This window comes from Aptenodytes forsteri, unplaced genomic scaffold, assembly GCF_000699145.1.
Source record: "Aptenodytes forsteri isolate BGI_AS27 unplaced genomic scaffold, ASM69914v1 Scaffold141, whole genome shotgun sequence".
NCBI classification, from domain to species: domain Eukaryota; kingdom Metazoa; phylum Chordata; class Aves; order Sphenisciformes; family Spheniscidae; genus Aptenodytes; species Aptenodytes forsteri.
Window position 1 is genome coordinate 805,599 of NW_008794416.1, and position 18,560 is coordinate 824,158.

The 18,560-nt window shown below is 41.2% G+C and overlaps 1 protein-coding gene across 1 annotated transcript in view; it reads right to left on the reverse strand.

Moving 5' to 3' along the window:
• Positions 1-854: 854 nt before the first annotated feature.
• The window catches only part of RNF103 (ring finger protein 103), an 18,394-nt gene continuing 688 nt past the window's right edge, over positions 855-18,560 (reverse strand). Inside the window, exons 2-5 of the mRNA XM_009289409.2 lie at positions 18,406-18,555; positions 16,095-16,234; positions 5,023-5,138; positions 855-2,885 (exon numbers count right to left, since the gene is read on the reverse strand). Of these exons, the coding sequence (XP_009287684.1) occupies positions 1,307-2,885; positions 5,023-5,138; positions 16,095-16,234; positions 18,406-18,555 (1,985 nt within the window). The 3' untranslated portion in view covers positions 855-1,306. The remainder of the gene's footprint in view (positions 2,886-5,022; positions 5,139-16,094; positions 16,235-18,405; positions 18,556-18,560) is intronic.

Below are 18,560 nucleotides of genomic sequence, written 5' to 3' on the forward strand. Positions count from 1 at the left end.
TATTATTATAACATTATTTCAAGTATTAAACTGTTTTTATCTCAACCTACAAGTTTTCTTACTTTTGCTCTTCCGATTCTCTCCCCCGTCCCACTGTGGGGAGGGGGAGGGGGGGCAAGTGGCTGGGTGGTGTTTAGTTGCCAACTGGAGTCAAACCACAACACTAGTTTAGCCTTTTCTTCTACTTGCATCATCTCATGCTCTTTTTTTTTTTTCTTTTTCCCTCTTTGTCTTTCCAACCAACATTTCCTCTCTGGATTTTCAGCCAGATGATTTCTGAAAGATAGAACCAAAACCTCCAATTCATATTGAAATATAAAGAAAATAATAGACTCAATTTTTTATGGCATCAATCAACTACCACTTTTCTCCAGGAAATCAGAAATCACTTCAAAATACCAGCAGGTGGAATCTGGCAATTTTTACCTTTACAAGCCACTTTTGTCACTGCATGACAATATTCTGCTACTTCATGATCAATAGTTTGAGGGGCTGTAGAGGGGCTACCCTAGAGTCTTCCTAGATGTCTGCAGATGAGGGTGCTGGAGAGACAGCTCGTAGAAGAGGGTCTCCATCTGAAAGAAGTTTATAATCAATTGGGAAACCACTGGTCAAGCAGAGAAGCACCTTAACGCAGAGGACTTATGAAGGAAGTAGCTCCCACTGAAACACCATCACCTTCCACTTTGCCAGCGGCTAACACTGGAGCGATGAATTCCTGCGTCACTAGGAGATGATTTATTAGTCACAAAAGTTGCGTTATATTTTTATTGTCCTCACAGATAAATCGGACCAGCAAGACATCCGTAACCATACACACAAAATAATTATCAAAACAATTAACATTACAAATCTCCTTTTAAAATAATTTATTTCACTGATTTCTTTTTAAATGGTACTGTCTTACAATATACATTATTCAACAAAGATGTGCTGAACAGACTCTAAAATAAGAAACACTTAAATTAAGCAATTGTCTCTGATTAGAATTTCAATTTCACCCACATCCTAACTTGTAAACGTTTGCTGGAATACGCTTCTGTTGTAGGCTTGATTTTTGTGCTTACAAAAACAGCATCAAGTTTCCAGATGTTGAAAAGAAAGAGTTATTGTACGGTAAGTATGCATTCAGTTCAACGTACAAGGCAACCAAATGATTCTGTCGTTAACGTTAGCATCATGTATATTTTAGTTCACTGCACTAACATTTAAACTAAAACTTCAAACCACATAATCTTTTAAGTGACTAACATTTAAAAGGCAAGCAGTAATATCCTGAAAGCTTACAAAGGACATCAGCACACAGCTAAGATGGGGTATCATTCGACAAAGGCTGCGGATGTGTGTATGGATGCTTTTTTTTGTACGACGCCCACCTGCAGACGGGGCAGCAGTGTCGCCCGCCGGCCAGCCACATCACGATGCAATTCTGGTGGAACACGTGGCCGCACGGCAAGCCCACGAGCAGACAACCGTTTGCAAAATTTTCTAGACACACAACGCATTCTGTACAGTGCAACATCTCAGAGGGCCAGGCTGACCAATCTGGTTCCATGTCACCTGCGGTGCTGTACGAGCCGTAGGATCTCGCTTTCCGTTCATATGGCTCGCGATGACAATATTTATTGGCACACGAACAGGTCTCAGCACCGCACCGAGGCTCTCCTTCCCTGCGCCTATGAAATGTGTTTAGCTCATCGTCCTCTGAGACCTCTTTTTCACTACTGAAGACCTCTTTGTTTTCACTGTCAGAGTCACTTTCGCTGTCTTGAAAGGTTTCCAGCATTTCCTCATCAGAATGGACGCCAAGGCATTTAAACCTCCACATCGGTAAGTTTTTTATGTAATCGGTTGGTATCAGAGGGTGAAGCCAGAGATCGGGGAAGGCCAACCGCTCTAAGAACAAATCCGGGTCTTCATCCCAATCCGAGTCAAAAGGAAAGTGTTGAAAAGAAGCAATAGGATGAAACAAGTAGCTGGTGTACCAGTCCCACAGGCTTGACAGCCACTCCAGATTATTAGCATTTACTTCATCGGTGTTGTTATTGCGTCTTCTTTTCTTCTCAAAGTAATCGATTAGTAAACCATGACCAAGGTACGTGCTGAGGAAGAGGGCTGGATGCGAAGAGTAGAACATCCAATCGGCTCTTACCCAAGAAGCCAAAGTAGTTGTGTTAGAGTACCTGAAGAGTTTTAAACTGTACTCATAAAAGCTGTCTAAGTAGGGTAGTTGCAAAAAACCTAACACAGGTAGCCAGGAAATAATTAATAATGAATTATACGTCCCTAAAGTGCTTATAAGAACTACAAAACGCTTTATAGTAGCGCCTTGTGTAATAAACAGGTCCATCCAAGCCATCAGATTAACCAAAACTAAGCTTAAAACAAATAAATCATTAACTTCTGGTTGTAACGAGCGCAAAAAGGAATCCATGGCACGTAGTGATATAAATTCACCAGTGTTGTTTCCATACCTGTAAATCCCCTCGGGAGTCCTAAGTATGTACGATGGTGTCTTGTAGATGCCAATTTCTGCCATGTAACTTTTATTGTCCCAGTTTTCCACATTCACAAAAATAAACTCTACTCTTCCAGTAAACTTTACACTTAGTGCAGAGAAGAACGCTGGAGGCTGGTCGAGGTTGGCAAACAGGTATATTTTCACACGGTACTGGTCACTTTTGTTCCATTCTTCTTTTAAATGTTCAGAGTTGTAGATGGTTTTGATCCGAGAAGCAGCATGGGCCGTGATCCATTTGAAAATGTGCTCCACTTCGATTTTGCACCCACTGTATTCCTTAAGCATTACTTTTCCCTTGGAGGTACTGGTTTGTGGAACCGACATAATGAGGGTGGATTTCAGCCAACCCCTCCTCCTGCAATATCTACAAAGAAAATGGCAGGTTAGATTACAGAGTTTTATAACCCTGGAGCTGCAGTCCTAAAATTTCTGTTATAAGCCCAAAAATGAGACACACTGAGCACCTGGGAATCTTTACATATAATAGTAGGAAATACAGGCACCCAATATTCTCCAGCAATGTGTATTTATTCTTACAACACGTTTCTTATCTATCTTACAGAAATGTTGTAAAGAGATACGTATCCGTAAAACAGGAAGAGGAATAGTGTTAACTTTCATGGGTCACTATAGTAAACAAGGCCATACAGTCATTAATGCTTTGTAACTGGATTTGAAAAATACGCAAGCTGACTCTTCACTCTTCCCTATAAAGCTTTAGTATTAAAACCTATTTTTCCTTGGCCTTCCAGCCGAGAAGATAACCACTACAGTGTAACTCAATGTCCCACAGCTTTCCTGAGCCTGCAGATAACTTTCCCAGTGCTTCCTTCCGTCCTAGTTTTGCCAAGCAGCAGTGGGGTGAAGTTAACAAGACATTGGTTTGCAGTTGCTTTAATGAAGCTGACAAGCGTCCGCTTCCTATCGGGGCCATTTTGGAAGCATGCAGGCAGGCTGAGGTGTGGTGAGAGGTGGAGGAGGAAGCAGACACATGCTGCCAGATGATCTGGGCTGAAAGAATACCCCCACCGTCTGGCAGGCGGAGTGCTGAGATGGGATGAACTCCAAATCCCAACTCCTAGAAGAAGAGGCTCTTCAAGGCTGAACCCTGAGTCATGGTCCAGACCCCAGTAACTATGAGATGAGTCTGATGACTCAGAAGATGCCTTCTCTCATGCATCTTTCCTACCAGCATCACTATGCCACCCAATTTATCTAGTCCTCCTTTCAGGAAATGCCTGGCAAGTTTCAACAATCAAAACATCACACAGCCAACAGGCATGCAAACTGTCTCCGAGAACCCTGCACACTGAAGTAGGGGCCATCAGCCTCATTCGCTAGCCATCTTACCTACACCCTCCCTGGTTGTGGTCTATCGACATGTATTTAGACAATTACAACTCCCCATCTCAGGAACCTGAATGCAACATTTTTAGTAGGAGCCGTAAGATATTACCCTACTAATAAAGGTATCCTGACTACAGTAGTGTGGAGTGTTTTTCTGAATTTCAGCTGCAACCTGATGAAAACTATTCACGAGGGTTTACTCAACAAAACATTTCTTGTATTAGGAAAAAATGAATTAATTTAAAACATAATATTTGATCATAATATTAAGACTAGTTAGGAGCTATGCAGAAAGAAATGCTGCCAAATGTTTAAGATGTTCAAATACCAGTGTTTTGATTATACAAAATTATTTTGCATAAGCACTGCAAAGTCTAAGAATTTTCTCTTATGATTAACTTTGGGATTTCTGTAAACATTTAGGACTTAAGCTGTGTAAGATGTGCATATCCATACACGCCACTGGAATTCTAGACAACGTTTCCCATCATGTGAAGCAAATGCTTCCAACAAAATGTTCAAAAAAAATTTCTTTTTACAGCAGCACAGAATTATTAATAGCTTCTTTGGCTCTGCTCTTCTTCCGTGTTCGAAATCATACACAAACAACAGTGAATCTTGCATAGCACACTGTATGTTGTCAAAGGGCGTGTGCGAGTTTATATATAAACATATACACATTTGTCAGGGAACAGGATCTGTCAGTAATCCTGAGAAGCAGGCACTGTTTGCAAGGTTCATGCTATCCCGTGTTTCTCCTTTCCAGGTGGCAATGTAACAACTCTACAACTGATAATAGTTCTTTTACGTGGGCTATATATATTCGGCTTTGTCCTAAGCAAGCACAGTTCTTGTCCCCAAATGCCTGGACTATAAGGCCAGATTCTTCTATTCGTTCCCTTCCACCGCTGTATTACACTCCGCATAGTCTAATCACGTATTTCCCACATGATGCTTCAGGAAGCTGCAGATCTGCGTTTATGATGCTGATAAATAATGCAATGGAGAATTCTGAACAGACTTTAGTAGAGAGAAAAACATGAATAAAGCCACCTTCTGCCACAGCTACTTTTACGACTCAGCAAGCCCTGCTGCCAGAACACAGCTGAGCCTTAAGATATTCTTGGGATTTAGATAATCCTTTAAGAATATACCTGGGGTCACTGGAACAGTTAAAAGTGCCAGTACGAATGCCGAATCTTGATACTTTCTTCACCATTTTCTCCCAGTGGACTTTACCCACCAGTGGGCTTCTGTCGTTTGCTACGACCTATTGCCAAAAGAGAATAATGATTTAGTATCACAGTAAGTTTGCTTCCTGAAATAAAGAGGAAGTTTCATGAAAACAGAGATCTAGTCACCCTTGATACTGTTTCGCCCTTCTCTTAGAACATACAACAGGTATATACAACTGGTAGTCACACTAAGTGTCTTTGGAGAGCGAAGCTCTAAGAGGGAAATACAGTTTCTGCAGAAAGACAAAGTACCTGTTAAGGCACTAAAATCAGTGGTAGGTAACAAAAACCTTGGGAAAATAACAAAACTATCATTAACCAGTTCATAGCAGGGGAGAAAGGAAGAGGGTGCAGCAGGTTCTTTTTCTTCGCAGTAAAAAAGACCATTATTTTATTACAATTCTCCATGAAAAGTTACAGCATACCAAAGAAATGTTGTCTCAGAGCAAGTAAAATGAGTTGGAACATATGTACCTGGTACCAGATTATACCGCCAACAACTGCTTCTAAGCAGTGGAAACTAGTGATTAAACTCCCAGATAATGCCTAAAAATCTTGACTCCTTCCAGCTTTGCCAGTGACGCACTCTGTAACTTTACGTTGACTGTTCCACCAACTCCAAAGTCCTATCTGCCATTTCAGGATGATAATTCACTGTGATATATCCCAAGGTCTAATTTGTTCTAACCTAGTATATTAAAGTAGTACTTCAGGTTACCTAGATGTAAGCTTCTGCAGACACGAATGACAAAGAATAAGCACTCATCCTCTGACTTGTAACTGTATAGGGAAGGAAAAAAAAAAAAGAAAAAGAAACCCTGCCTGCCTGCAGCTGACAGGTAATTTTGAATGACAATACTGATCATGTGTTATTCCATGAGCTGCCGCAGTTTCTATTTTAGAAATGCCTCACGTGCTTCTGCAGGCTGACTGGCAACCACCTAAAATACATTTTTAAATTAATTAATGAAAATTCCATTTGTTACGTATTTGTTTACCCGCCATTAAACTTCTCCCAGTTATTTTCTGACTTAATAACCTGAAATGTCAGCTTTCCTCTGGAAGTTAGGTTGTCACCACGATTGAATGACAATACTGATCATGTGTTATTCCATGAGCTGCCGCAGTTTCTATTTTAGAAATGCCTCACGTGCTTCTGCAGGCTGACTGGCAACCACCTAAAATACATTTTTAAATTAAGTTTTGAAAATTCCATTTGTTACGTATTTGTTTACCCGCCATTAAACTTCTCCCAGTTATTTTCTGACTTAATAACCTGAAATGTCAGCTTTCCTCTGGAAGTTAGGTTGTCACCACGATTAACAGTTCTCTGTGTACAGGTTGAGACGCAGAGCTGGAAAGCATGTCTGGCCTTTGAGACCAAAAAAACCCGAACTTATCTGCTTTGTGGTAAGTAGCATCTGCTCAGAAACTAAAAATAAGAGAATTCACTAAGCAGAACGTTCTACATAGAGAAACAAAGTTAAACTGAAGTTACAGATTATACTCCATTCCACTGAGCCCAAAATGTTTAAATAAAACCAGAGGTGAACATCTAGATGAGAATCCTTCAAGTTACTCTCAAAACACACGTATCACATAGAAAAGCCTTTTAATGTACCCTTCAAGCACTGAGACAACCAGCTGGGGAAATCTGCCGTATTATTGAGGCTTCTTTACATCACCCAATGTAACTGAAGCAATTACTTTGGATATTTTAAACTTCTTCCTTTCACGTACTTCAACTAAGAGAGACCACATTCCTAAAGACACCTTAACACCAGCGTATCCTCGGAGCTACAACGGCATGATAAACGTATCCAACATAGTAAGGAATCACCACGCTTTATTCGTAAGCATAAAAGTAAAACATTGATAACTGGATTACTCTTTGGTACAACTACTCAGAGATCGGTTGCTTCCAGAATTCTGCATGCATGTTCTGAAAAAGCCTAGCACAGTTGTTGAGAGTATGCTAACGTCACGTGCAGGAGGACCGATCCTGCTCAGCTGCTTCTTCGGTCTGATACTGCGATATTCACTTGAAACATCAAGAGAAGGAGAGTCGTTGCAAACACAGTCACCAGTATGTTTTACTGTCATCTGGCTGTTTGTACTGGTGGATTTTTTAATACCAGTTTAATTCCCTCCCTATAAAAAAGTCTTTCCTCTTGGGGAAAGTTATTTATGCTGTAGGACAACACTCGAACTAGCAGCTTGTATTTTGTAACTAGATAGAGAGAACCCTACTATGGTTTTGCACACTGAAGCTTTGTAAAATGTCTTGGGCTCATGCTTTTTTTATGTCATTATGGCAAAAAAAACCCCAGCCACCAAATAAACATGTCCATTGCAGCAGCTCCTTGCAGACAACACCCACTTAGAACACTGGGAGTTCACCACACAGAGGTAAGGGTTTGTATTTTGGAAAGCCACCATCATCTCTGTGGATGAGGGAGTCTGAGAAAATACTGCAGGTTAAGCAATCACAATGTAATTCAGTTTAAATTAAAGATAACTTGCAAACAATAGATTTTATTTAAGTGTGAATTTTGATAAGCTAAGAAATTGAGCTTAAAAACCTGTGACTGAGGAGACCAGGAATTTGAGTGTGGAAGAGGCCTGGAAGTTCAAGTCCAAGGTGTTAAAGCTATCAGGATTTTATATTTCAAGCAAGGGGAAAAAAGTTGTCAAGTCCCGTACTTCTTCCTAGCAAGCACTTCCAAAAAGGTGTTAGAAATAGTTTGAGAATCTACAAGGAATGAAAAAAAGGTCAAAAGGAAGAGCTAGCGAAGGAAGATATGCAAGAAATCAAAAAAATAAGGAAAAATGAGCAATTCAAGTTAGACCACACAAAGACTATTACAAGCTGCACCAAAAGGTTTTTCAGCCACATGAGTAAGAGTAGAACAGGGGGAAAAGCAGCAGGATCACCATGCAATGAAGATAGGATAGAAATGTAAGATAATTTTCTTTTTAAAATGAAATTAATGCTCTGACTCAGTTTTCAATGAAGAGGAGATGGCTGGCCATGGGCAGGTTAGCGAGTTTATGGGAAGAGGCTGCGTCACCTGAAGATGGAAACAAAACTCAAATAACTTAATGCACTTAAATCAGAGTAAGCAGGTAATCTCCATCCCAGAACTGTAACACAACGAGCACACACAAAATCACAGATGAACCTTCAAAGATTTCTTATGAAACCCATCAGACTAATTTACATTTTGGCAGGAGAATAACAAGTTAGTAACTATATTTAAGAGCAAATGAAAATATTATCCGCCCCGGTTTGACCTCAACAGTATGCAAAACTGTACAACAAATTTTAAAGGTGCAGAGACGGCTGAATTTTCCGCTCCTTTCCAGCATGAAATTACTAAAGATGTTTCATTCCCAATTAAGTTGAGAGTTAAAAATCCATCTTTTCTTGGAGGAAAAGAACCGAGTTTCAAGAGAAAGGGAACGTAGTACCCTGTCTCTAGGTTGGTAGAGCATCATGTATTGTGCCACATGGAAAATTTTCATGAGGACTGGAGATAAGCTTTTATAGTGAGTAAAAAAAAAGAAAAGTTTTAAAGTGAGTAAGAAATTGGCTAAGGCAAGAAAACACCAAAATGCCAGAAAGGTGCTAACAGACAATAGATTTACCTTAGAGCTCAGTTCAGCATATATTCCTATTAATGCCCTCCCTGCAGAAACCTGAAGTCTCCCAAAACCTTCATCATTTGTAGATGACATAAAATTGGGAAGCACATTTATGTACGAAAGAGGATTGTAACGCCGTACAGGAAGAGCTGCACAAATCTTGTAATGCAGAGTGTCAGAAACGAAATTGAATTCAGTAATGAACAGGACACTCGGGGAGTTCATCAGTTAGAAACAGCGATGGGAGGAAAAGCTTGGGTCTATTAGTTGACCCAAAAGGAACTATGAGCCGTCAATATTAACTGGCTGTGAAATAAGCAAAGCCCAGGATATATTATGCCCGACAAAACAAACTGGTTGATTGACCTCACATACTGGGAGTAGTGGGGTAGACATCAGGAGTCAGTGAAACTAAAGGGCCATGTCAATTTAAGCGCAATAGGAACAAATTAGCCATGAATACGCTTAGGCCAGAAGTTGGATACAGGTTTCCAAGAAGAGGGGAACAGTCGATACGAGTATTACACTCGGACAACTTACGATTTAAGAAAGACAGCAAGCTATTTTATAAACACATATTCCATAGTCTAATAGAGAGCTGAACTCGCTCATCAAGAAGGTCCCTTTCAGTCATATGCTCGATTTCATTTTAAAGAAATAAAGGCAAAGCTTATAGAAGAAGGTATCTTTTATGAGATCAGCTAGCACAGCTGGGAACCAAACACCACATTTAGAGGAACACAAACCCTTCAAGCTTTTCTTATTATTAGCTATGCTCACAATCTGCAAAATGTCATATGTCAGAGTGACAAACAAGACAATGAAGATAACCTAATTAATCCATTAATCACCTTAATGGGCTAAGAGAATCCAATAGGATCAAAGCAACCCTGCCATTTAACAATCCCACATCACTGAATAGATCTGCTCCCTAATCGACACCTAACCCAGGCCAGAGGACTGGCTCTAACTGCAGGGTCTGAACTACCCTCTTTCCTCTATATATGAATTAGTAGCTTCCTCAGTGGAAGAAGATGCTGGAGAGAAGGCCAGGCCCTCACTGGACATCCATCCACAAACTTCCCCTGAAGTCTCAGACAAAAGTTTCTTCCTACTCCATCTGTGAATTTGGGAGGACCACGCAATATCCCAGAAGGTCAGGAGATTCTCAGCCAACGGCACTGAAAATACTGCGGGTTAGTTATGCCAACAAGCTGTGCAAAGTAAAAATGGAAAGACGGAGGTTTGGAAATCTCCTTTATTTCTACATGTTCTGATTGAGTTTTCTTGTTTAGTTTCCATAAATACCTAAAAAGGTGGCTTCCAGGCACTGCAGAAAACAAAGTTAAAATAGAATTCATCTGGGGACATACAATACTGGAAATCATCGAAATCCTGATGATTTCAACAGGCGATTGCATAGGGAGCTTTTGCATTGGAAGAGCTCTCCTGACTTTGAATTAGACAGAACTGTCCCAAAAAAGGCCAATCAAGAACATAATCAATAGAATCATTTTGATCTATAAGTTAAAACAGTCATAGTTATGACATTAAAGAAGCAAACAGACTTTAAGAGCAAATACCCCAGAGACAGAAAGATATAAACACTTGGAAAAATAGGACAATGTCAGCAAGACACTTTGCCTCTCTTGCTTAATCCAAAACAAAAGTGTCTCAGGTGGATGCCTAGATACTGCAACTTCATAACTGTCATCGAAGCAGTTGCTCCTTAATTTCCCAGTTATGAGTAAGGATTTTTTTTTTAATTATTTTATGAAACATACATTCTTAAAATACCAGTAAAAGATGGGACAGAAATTGAAGTGGCTCAAGGAAACACTGCTGCTGTTAAAGAGTTTGCTGTAGCAATGTGTTATGCAAAGACAGATTCCTGCTCTGGTACTCCAGCAGTACTTGAGCACAACATGATAGTAGCCTTATTTGAACATTCTCCTATTTTTCCATTCATTTAAACCAGATGTTGTTCAATCCCTTTTAGACAGGTATGTAGAGATTTCGAAGCAGGTCACTGTACAAGATTTGGTCTCAGTAAGTTTTGAAGCTCACCCACAACTAAAAATCTTCAAATATCACAAGGCATGAGAATGAAAGTCAGAGATCCACAAATGCAGAACAAACAACACTTCATGGTATTTCAACTCTCATTATTTTAATCAATTCTAGCGCCTTCAGTTATTTTCTCTGCCTTCTCCTATGGTTAAGATATACAGAGGAAAGAAACGTACTAACCATTTGATGCATAAGAAGAATTACAGCATGATGGGGGAAAGAGCTTACACATATCCTCACAGCAAAGATACTAACCATAGGATTAACTGGTGTTTTTTTAATGGGGAATAATCCCTACAAGGTACTGTGCACAAGACCAGGTATATACCGTCTGGAACGAAAACCACACTCTTAACAAGTTGCCTCCACTCCAGCAACTTGCAGCAACCCGAGTACTTTGCAGACTGCCGTATACGCAAGGGTAACTTCCCACTGAACCTGAACACCCTTGACAGACAGCTTTTTGAAAGAGGACATTTTAAAATCAGCCTTTAAAACTAGTTATTACTGCTTCTAATGGCTTCAGGAATCTAAAGTAACCTCAGTAACACTAAAGGGAAAAACATCCTGATGAATTGTCTACTTTGCACGTTCAACAGCCCTTGTGCCTTGCTAGTTTGATGAAGAGTCATTCCGTTTGTGTTTGCTACATTGCGCCAAAGATGGGAACAAGACTAAAAAAAGAACTCAAAGCAGAAAGCAAGAATTGTGAGATCATCGCAATACAGCAGAAGCTCCGAGCTAAGTGATGCACATGTATTTTTTATATATATTTTTTGTGATGGAAAACTATTCACATTGGCAGCATCTCTCAGCCTTTATGGGTTAAGAGCATGTGCCATGAAAGGAAGAGAAAACTGTATCCAAATGAAAGCGGATCCAAGGGAAGCTCAGGGATTAGCTAAACTGGAATTTAGCCAGGATACCAGGTGCTGGGCACACCTGCTCATACCAAGAGCACACAATTTTGAATACGCATGAATAGTCAAAACTTGGTTTTACAGCTTATCCACAAAGACAACAACTCCAAGTGCTCATCAACTCTGGGCACTAGGGCACTGTGACAGGCTTCAAACCATCAGTAAGAACAAAACCTATTAAATAAGAGATGCCATTCCCTGCTGCACACACACACGTACAGGCAGTTCTCTCGGGAGCGGCCACTCCTTGCCCAGCCTCAGCAAGTCAGTCTCCGCATGAAGGAGTACAGACATTTGAATCGGAAAAAACTGCGTGATTTTGCCAAAGGCAAAACTGATTTCTAAGTTACTTAATGAACTGGTAAGGTTGTATGTATGTGAGAATTGTCGGTCTGGCTTGGCAGTTTCCAGTTTGAGATATCCAGACCCCTGGAGGTCCACGAACTCCTCCACAGTGCCTGCAGAGGGTAAATGAGCAAAGGAAGCCTGATATTACTGTAAAGAGTCCATGCACTCGCTGGAAGACTTTTAGGGATCCACAGAGATACAAAGGTTAAAAAACCCTGGTCTATTAATTAAGCTTCTTATGTGCTTTTCATAGAACCCTTTATAATCAACAGCTATGTTGCAAACTATCCTCCCATAGATAAAACAGAAGTAAAAATATTTGGACAATTCTCATTTAGAAATACAATTAATTATAGATGGACTGGTGAGTTATTTATTAGAAATATGGAAAAAAGCCCACTTATTCCAGATAATGTCAATAAGTTTCTACATGACTGTCTGTACTTTTATTAATTCTGAGACATCTCACTCTCTGTTTATTATTCAGCATTGTGCTGATGAAACTGAATTTCCGCATAGTCGCTCTTTCCTAAGAACTCACAACTGGTTCAGAATCCATCCATATGGACTAAAGATGTCTGGAGATTTTTTGCTTTTCTTTTCTGAGAAAGAGACCGTGAGAAATTAGATCAAAGTAGGCAAAGACAGAAGACTACATCCATCGTAGCATGCAAAAATTAACCACCTCAAAATTACGTGTAGTTTCTCAAGGGAGGTGGGGTGATCTATGCACCAATCTGAACAGCTCAGTTAAGCTGTCAGTTAAGTCTGAGGTTGGGAATAAATGAGCTTCTGTAATGAATTAACACAGATATGCAAGCAATATGAGAACCATTACATTCTAGCTGATGGTATTCTGCACCCTTGACTGGATATGAAGACTCTCAGGAAGGACACTGAAAGTTAAAATCGGGCATCCTATGGCAAACGATCCTGAAGGCCTACTGGAAAAGACACAAATACCGAACGATGTATTTCAAAAGAATTGAGTGTTTCTACTCAATTTCCTTGTAGCGAGAACAACTGATCACCTGGCAAAATTAAAAAGGCAAATATGAAAATTATTCATCCTACATGCAAGCAAAAGAAAGAAAGAACAAACGAACCACCACCAAAATCCTGCAGGCACATCCCTTGCTCTGTGACTACACCACTTGAACAAGAAGCCGAGATGCAGAATAGACCGCAACATTTATATCCATAACGATGTCCTTCGCACCTCTACCAGACATGATCAAACTGTCTGTCCTCCTGCTTCAATGCCAGGAAGAAAGTTCCCTTTTAATTCTCTCTACTACTATGTTACAGTAGGGGCTTTTTAAATAAAAATATACATTAATTTAGATTTTAACTTCATTCAAAGAGGATTTTTATCTGCAGATCATTTACTGTATGTTTTTAAACAGTCATAATGACAGGATGTGACAGGCTTCTAGAGACTAATAGAGAGCATGAGCCATAGCAGAGCCTGGAAAAGCGAGAACGTTACGTGTTACTCCTCTACCAACAAGAGAAGCAGCTCTAGAAACTGCCACTGATCCTCCCTGCCAGCCAAAGAAGTGCACAACAGCAGCTGGCAAGCAAGAAGGAAGGCATAAAAGGAAAGGTGATGAGATCATGAGCTAATAGAGAGAACATGCTGCTGTCCATGGCTCCACGGAAGCTCCACGTAGGAGCAGAGGGCACCCGTGAACAGCTATACTGGTAAACAAATTACCACTGAACCTGGATGCTTTGCATGTGGTTTTCCAGAAAATAAAGAAACAAAGCCACAAAACACTGTTTCCTTGTGTATGGACTTTGACTTTCTTCAAGGAATTCATCTTGCTGGCTCTAAATGATAAAGTCACCTCCAAATTTGTGTCAAACACACCAAGAAATAAAAATTGTTTCCTCTTTTTCCTTTGATTCTCTGCAGACAGTGGTGGCTATCACATTACCAGCCTCTGCCACCCCAGAAATTTCATTTACATGCACTGGAAAATAAAAATCATCTTCAGAGTCCCCATCCTCCCACACATCATCATAAAGTCTTCAAAACCAACTCAACCAACAGCCACTGTGCTAGCTGAGCCAGAACTGTTTCTCTCCCTCTACTGCTTTCCAGCAGCCCCCATGGAACAGAGATTCAGGGTCAGGATCCTGAAAAGGATCTGGAGATCCTTTCTGCTTCCCAGCCAGTAGCAACAACAGAGCAGGGGAACGCTCTGACCTTGTCTGCGGTCACCAAACCCATCCATGAGGCATCCTCACCCTCATACTGTCCCCTGCCTGAGCATCGAGCTGATTAATTAGCTGTAAAGTTTCCACAGGATGCCTAACGGTAAAGGAGAATGGGCAAGGCAGGGTAATCAAGAATTAGAACAGGGAAGCGATGATAAAAAAACAGCTCTGCAGGGATGAGGTCTAAGAAGAGAGCATGGGAAAACCTGTGAAGGGACACGAAGAATCCAGCAGAGGAGTTATCCAGACAGGAGCTATGGCGGGGAAGGGAGCAAATGAAAACTCAAAGTGATGAAAACTCGAAAGGCAAGAATGAAAAAAAGAAATTTGACACATCTAGTGGTTTTTATTGTGGAGAAAAGACAAATAGCATTCAGCAAGTAAATTATTCAGTAAATTCCACTAATTTTTTTTTCCACAGCTATTGTGACCAACTGAATAGCTGTGCAAATATTCCCAGAATGATGACAACATTCATCACACTAGAAATATCAAAACACAGCCTATCTGATCTGCTATTACGAAGCTAGCTGAAAATACATTACGATTAAAATTCTGCAAGCAACAGACAACAAAGAACCACCATATTTTACTCTTTTGAGCTGCATGGGGAGGAGGGAAGGTTTTTCATAGCATATTCATGCTCATTTGTCAACTAGCTTGGAGATGTATAAAATTCCTTTCAATGCTCTCTCTCTGCTTGAAGAATCCCCTTCTGTAGGATTTAAACCTGAAACTTAGATTCCATAAACTCCAAATACATCTTTCCCAAAACACAAATGCCATTTCGACTGTGAAGGTAATCTGTCCTCTCATTGTCTATTTTAGGGTGAGATCTGATGTGGTGACAGTGCGGGTCTAACAACAGGATGTCATTAAATCTTGACAATCTATTTAAATAGAAAACACGAGGTGAGGAGACCAGACAAACCAGGCAGGAGAGCTGTCAACTGAACAATTAATTGTCTGGTGGAGAATTTTGATTGTCTGATGTGGCTGTTACCGGATAACTTATGCCTAAAAAAATTTATTTTTTCAACAGAGAAGTTGATGCAGAAAAGCATTTTTACATTTTGGTCTAGATTATTTATGTTCTCAAGAGTGATGATAAATTGTTTCAGAACGCTATTTGCAAAAGTCTTTCTTTCTTTTCCTAAATGTTCTCTTATTCACATGCAGCCCTGGGGAAGCATGCTGTAAAATCAGTGGGCCCACAAGGTTTGCGGGAAGGTTAACTTTAAGCTACCAGACTATGTTGTAGAAGCAGCCTGCTAGCCTGGGAAGTAGCACACTGAGATCTTACCTTTGTGAAGAGGCAACAGAGATTTTAAAAGTGCTCTAAGCCCCTTAAATAAACAGAAACTTAAACTGGTTGGGTCTGAGCACGTAATGCAACCAAAAAGAAGAGCCACCTACACTTAACGCACCTGCTTCACACATTACACAAGCTCTTACAATACCAGGGCCAAGTACTTGCAGAGTCTGTGTACTCAAGCTGTGCTGCTTTGCTTGTTTTCTGGTTCTGAAGTACCCGGTTTTCAAAAAGCAATCCACAGAGTAACAGGGTTTTTTTCCTCCTTTCTGGATAGGAACTCTGTAACTTCCAGCCTTTCGTATTTTTTTTGAACAGATTTATTCCTTATGATCTCCCTGATGTAGTTCATCTTTGTCACCACCTCTCTGTTACACACTTTTACTACTAGTTAACTACCCTCATAAACTCCTCCTTTGAAACACATTTTGGATGTGATAAATATATAAAAATATATGATCAAATTTTTATACCTGTACCAGCCAGATCCCATCTTTCGTGTCCTCTACAAGCTCGTAGAAGTGCATTTCACCACTAAAGTTTGTACTGGAAACCGATTCGGAGGCCTCTTCCTCCTTGAGAGCAGAATAAAGCTCTCCTTCCATGAGGTCTCCTGAAAAAGAGACAATTGGAGAAATTCAATTAAAATGGCACTTGAGAAAGATCACTTCATAAATTCTAGTAATGGTTTAATTAACTATATTTTACATGGTTGCTCAAAGAACCTTTTCAGTACAAAGGTAGCTTAACTTTAAAGTTATTTTAATTCTGTCTACATTGACATGACCATGAACAATTGGACTTCAGCTGTCAGACCACAGAAGACATTAACGCTATGCTTCTGGTTACACAGATGTACCACACATGCAACCGAGCGCACAAAAGAATAAACGAACATCTTTTAAGCCTCACTCTGAAAAGAACACTATTCAGTGGCTGAGAGCAATTTTAATTCATGTATCTTTGCTTTCATTTCACAGGATAGTAATTTTGCAGCAAGCAACTTCTTAACACTGATAATTCAAACAGACTTCCAAAATTTCAATCAGTAATTTTGTACCAAAAAACCGCGTTGATTGTCCCAGTGCAAGTAAAAATCTCAGGTAGACTAATTCAGCTGTTGGCTTCTGTTTGCACAGTTGGAAAAAGTTCCCCTGAACTCCAATCCTAGCGACGTACAGAGCTCACAGTAAAATCATCTGATGTTTCCTTTGTAATCCCATTTCCTTCTCACGTTTTGTTTCACAATCACTACAAACGCTGTTAATGACAACTGGCATTCTAGTAACTACGCTATTAAGCTTGAAGAAATTAAGTCTTGTCCAAAAAGGCCGTTTCCTTCAAAATATAAAATAAAAACTGTTACAGCTGAAACCCTTGAGGGCTTTCCAAAAGTATTCATAGAATTTAGAAAAAAAAAAAAATTACGGAAAAATGCTGCGAAGCCTGTTGGTATGAGAAGTGTTCCCATGACATTTGAAGAAGTCGGTTAATACAGTCTGTTTGGAGTTAAACACTTCCCTGCAGCATCTGCAACCCAAACATCATGACATCATGAAAGTACCTGACAGCCAAGGAGTGAAAGTGATTGGAAACAAAAGTGAAATCACCTAATGCTTTCTACTGTTGGAGCAGCAAAGCGAACAAACAACATAAATAAACAATGAACAACAAAAGCAAATTAGATTTAAATGCCCAGCATTAATATTAATTATTTAAAAGGAGTTAGCATTTTTAAGGTTATGGCGCTCACTAGATTAATCCAAATCCTTCTCCTTTTCCGTCTGGACATTTGAGCCCCTCACTGTGTATCCCCATCACTGGGATTTTTCTCTCCTGCATCAGCAGCCCTTCGATCATCGATTTAAGAGCAGCTACTCACATTTTCCTGCTTGGCTGGCACTACAGCTATTACATCAGCCCCATCCCCAGCCCTTGGGGCCAGCTCCCTCCGACTACTCCTGGCCAGCATCCTTACTTTCAAGACACTTCTGCCATTCCTTACATCTCCATTGCTCTTCAGCCCTCGCTATTCATCACCCCCCAAAAGTCCACCTCTTTCACCTGGTTTTCCCTACTTCCGAAACGCCTCCCTGCCTTTTTCCAAGCCATCTTTTGCACGTAGGACCTACTTCTGCTCCTCTTCTGTAAAACCACCGCGTCTCTCAGTACCCATCCCTTCTGCTCCTCAGCTATAAAACCACTGCTTTCCCCAGTACCCATCTCGACAGCAATACCTGTCATAAAATCAGCAAAGGCGTAGGGAGAGGAATACAAGGGAAAAGCTGGCCCCAGCTGCAAACAGTAACCCACTGCATCTGTTTGGATTCTTTCCTCCTCGTTTTTCACGGCAGACGACATTCGCTCTCATCTGTGCAACCACCACCTCGCCACCCTGACCCCAACCGCCCGCGGCAACCCGGCGTAACTCATCGGGAAGAACCATTTCTCGCTGACCCGTCTAACCAAGGCCTTCCCTCCACGCAGCCTATTCGGGCTTAAAACGCCGCGGAGGTTTGTAACGTCATCACCCCCGAGCTTCCCCCTGCCTTCCTCCATTTAACCGCTCCGGTGTCTAGGTCCTTGGTGGGGGAAACCAACTCGTTTCCCAAATTCACCCTGCGAACGCGCCGGCCCGCAGGCGTGGGGAGCGGCGCCCGGGTCTCCATCCCAAGGGCGGCGGGAGCCCAGGCGGGGGTCACCGGGGATCGTCCTCCCCACGCGGGGGTGGCAGGGGACCGACCTCCCTCCCCACGCGTGGGTCGCTGGGGGAGCTCCGCGTACCTGACTTCTCCACCAGCTCCCGCACATCCTTCTTCTCGGGCAGCCCCGAGTGCCCCAGCCCCCGGCACTCCAGGATGGTCCGCAGCTTCCTGAAGCTCAGCGCCACCGGGTCCACCAGCTGCGTGGCGAGGAAGCCGCTCTCGTACCACGCCACG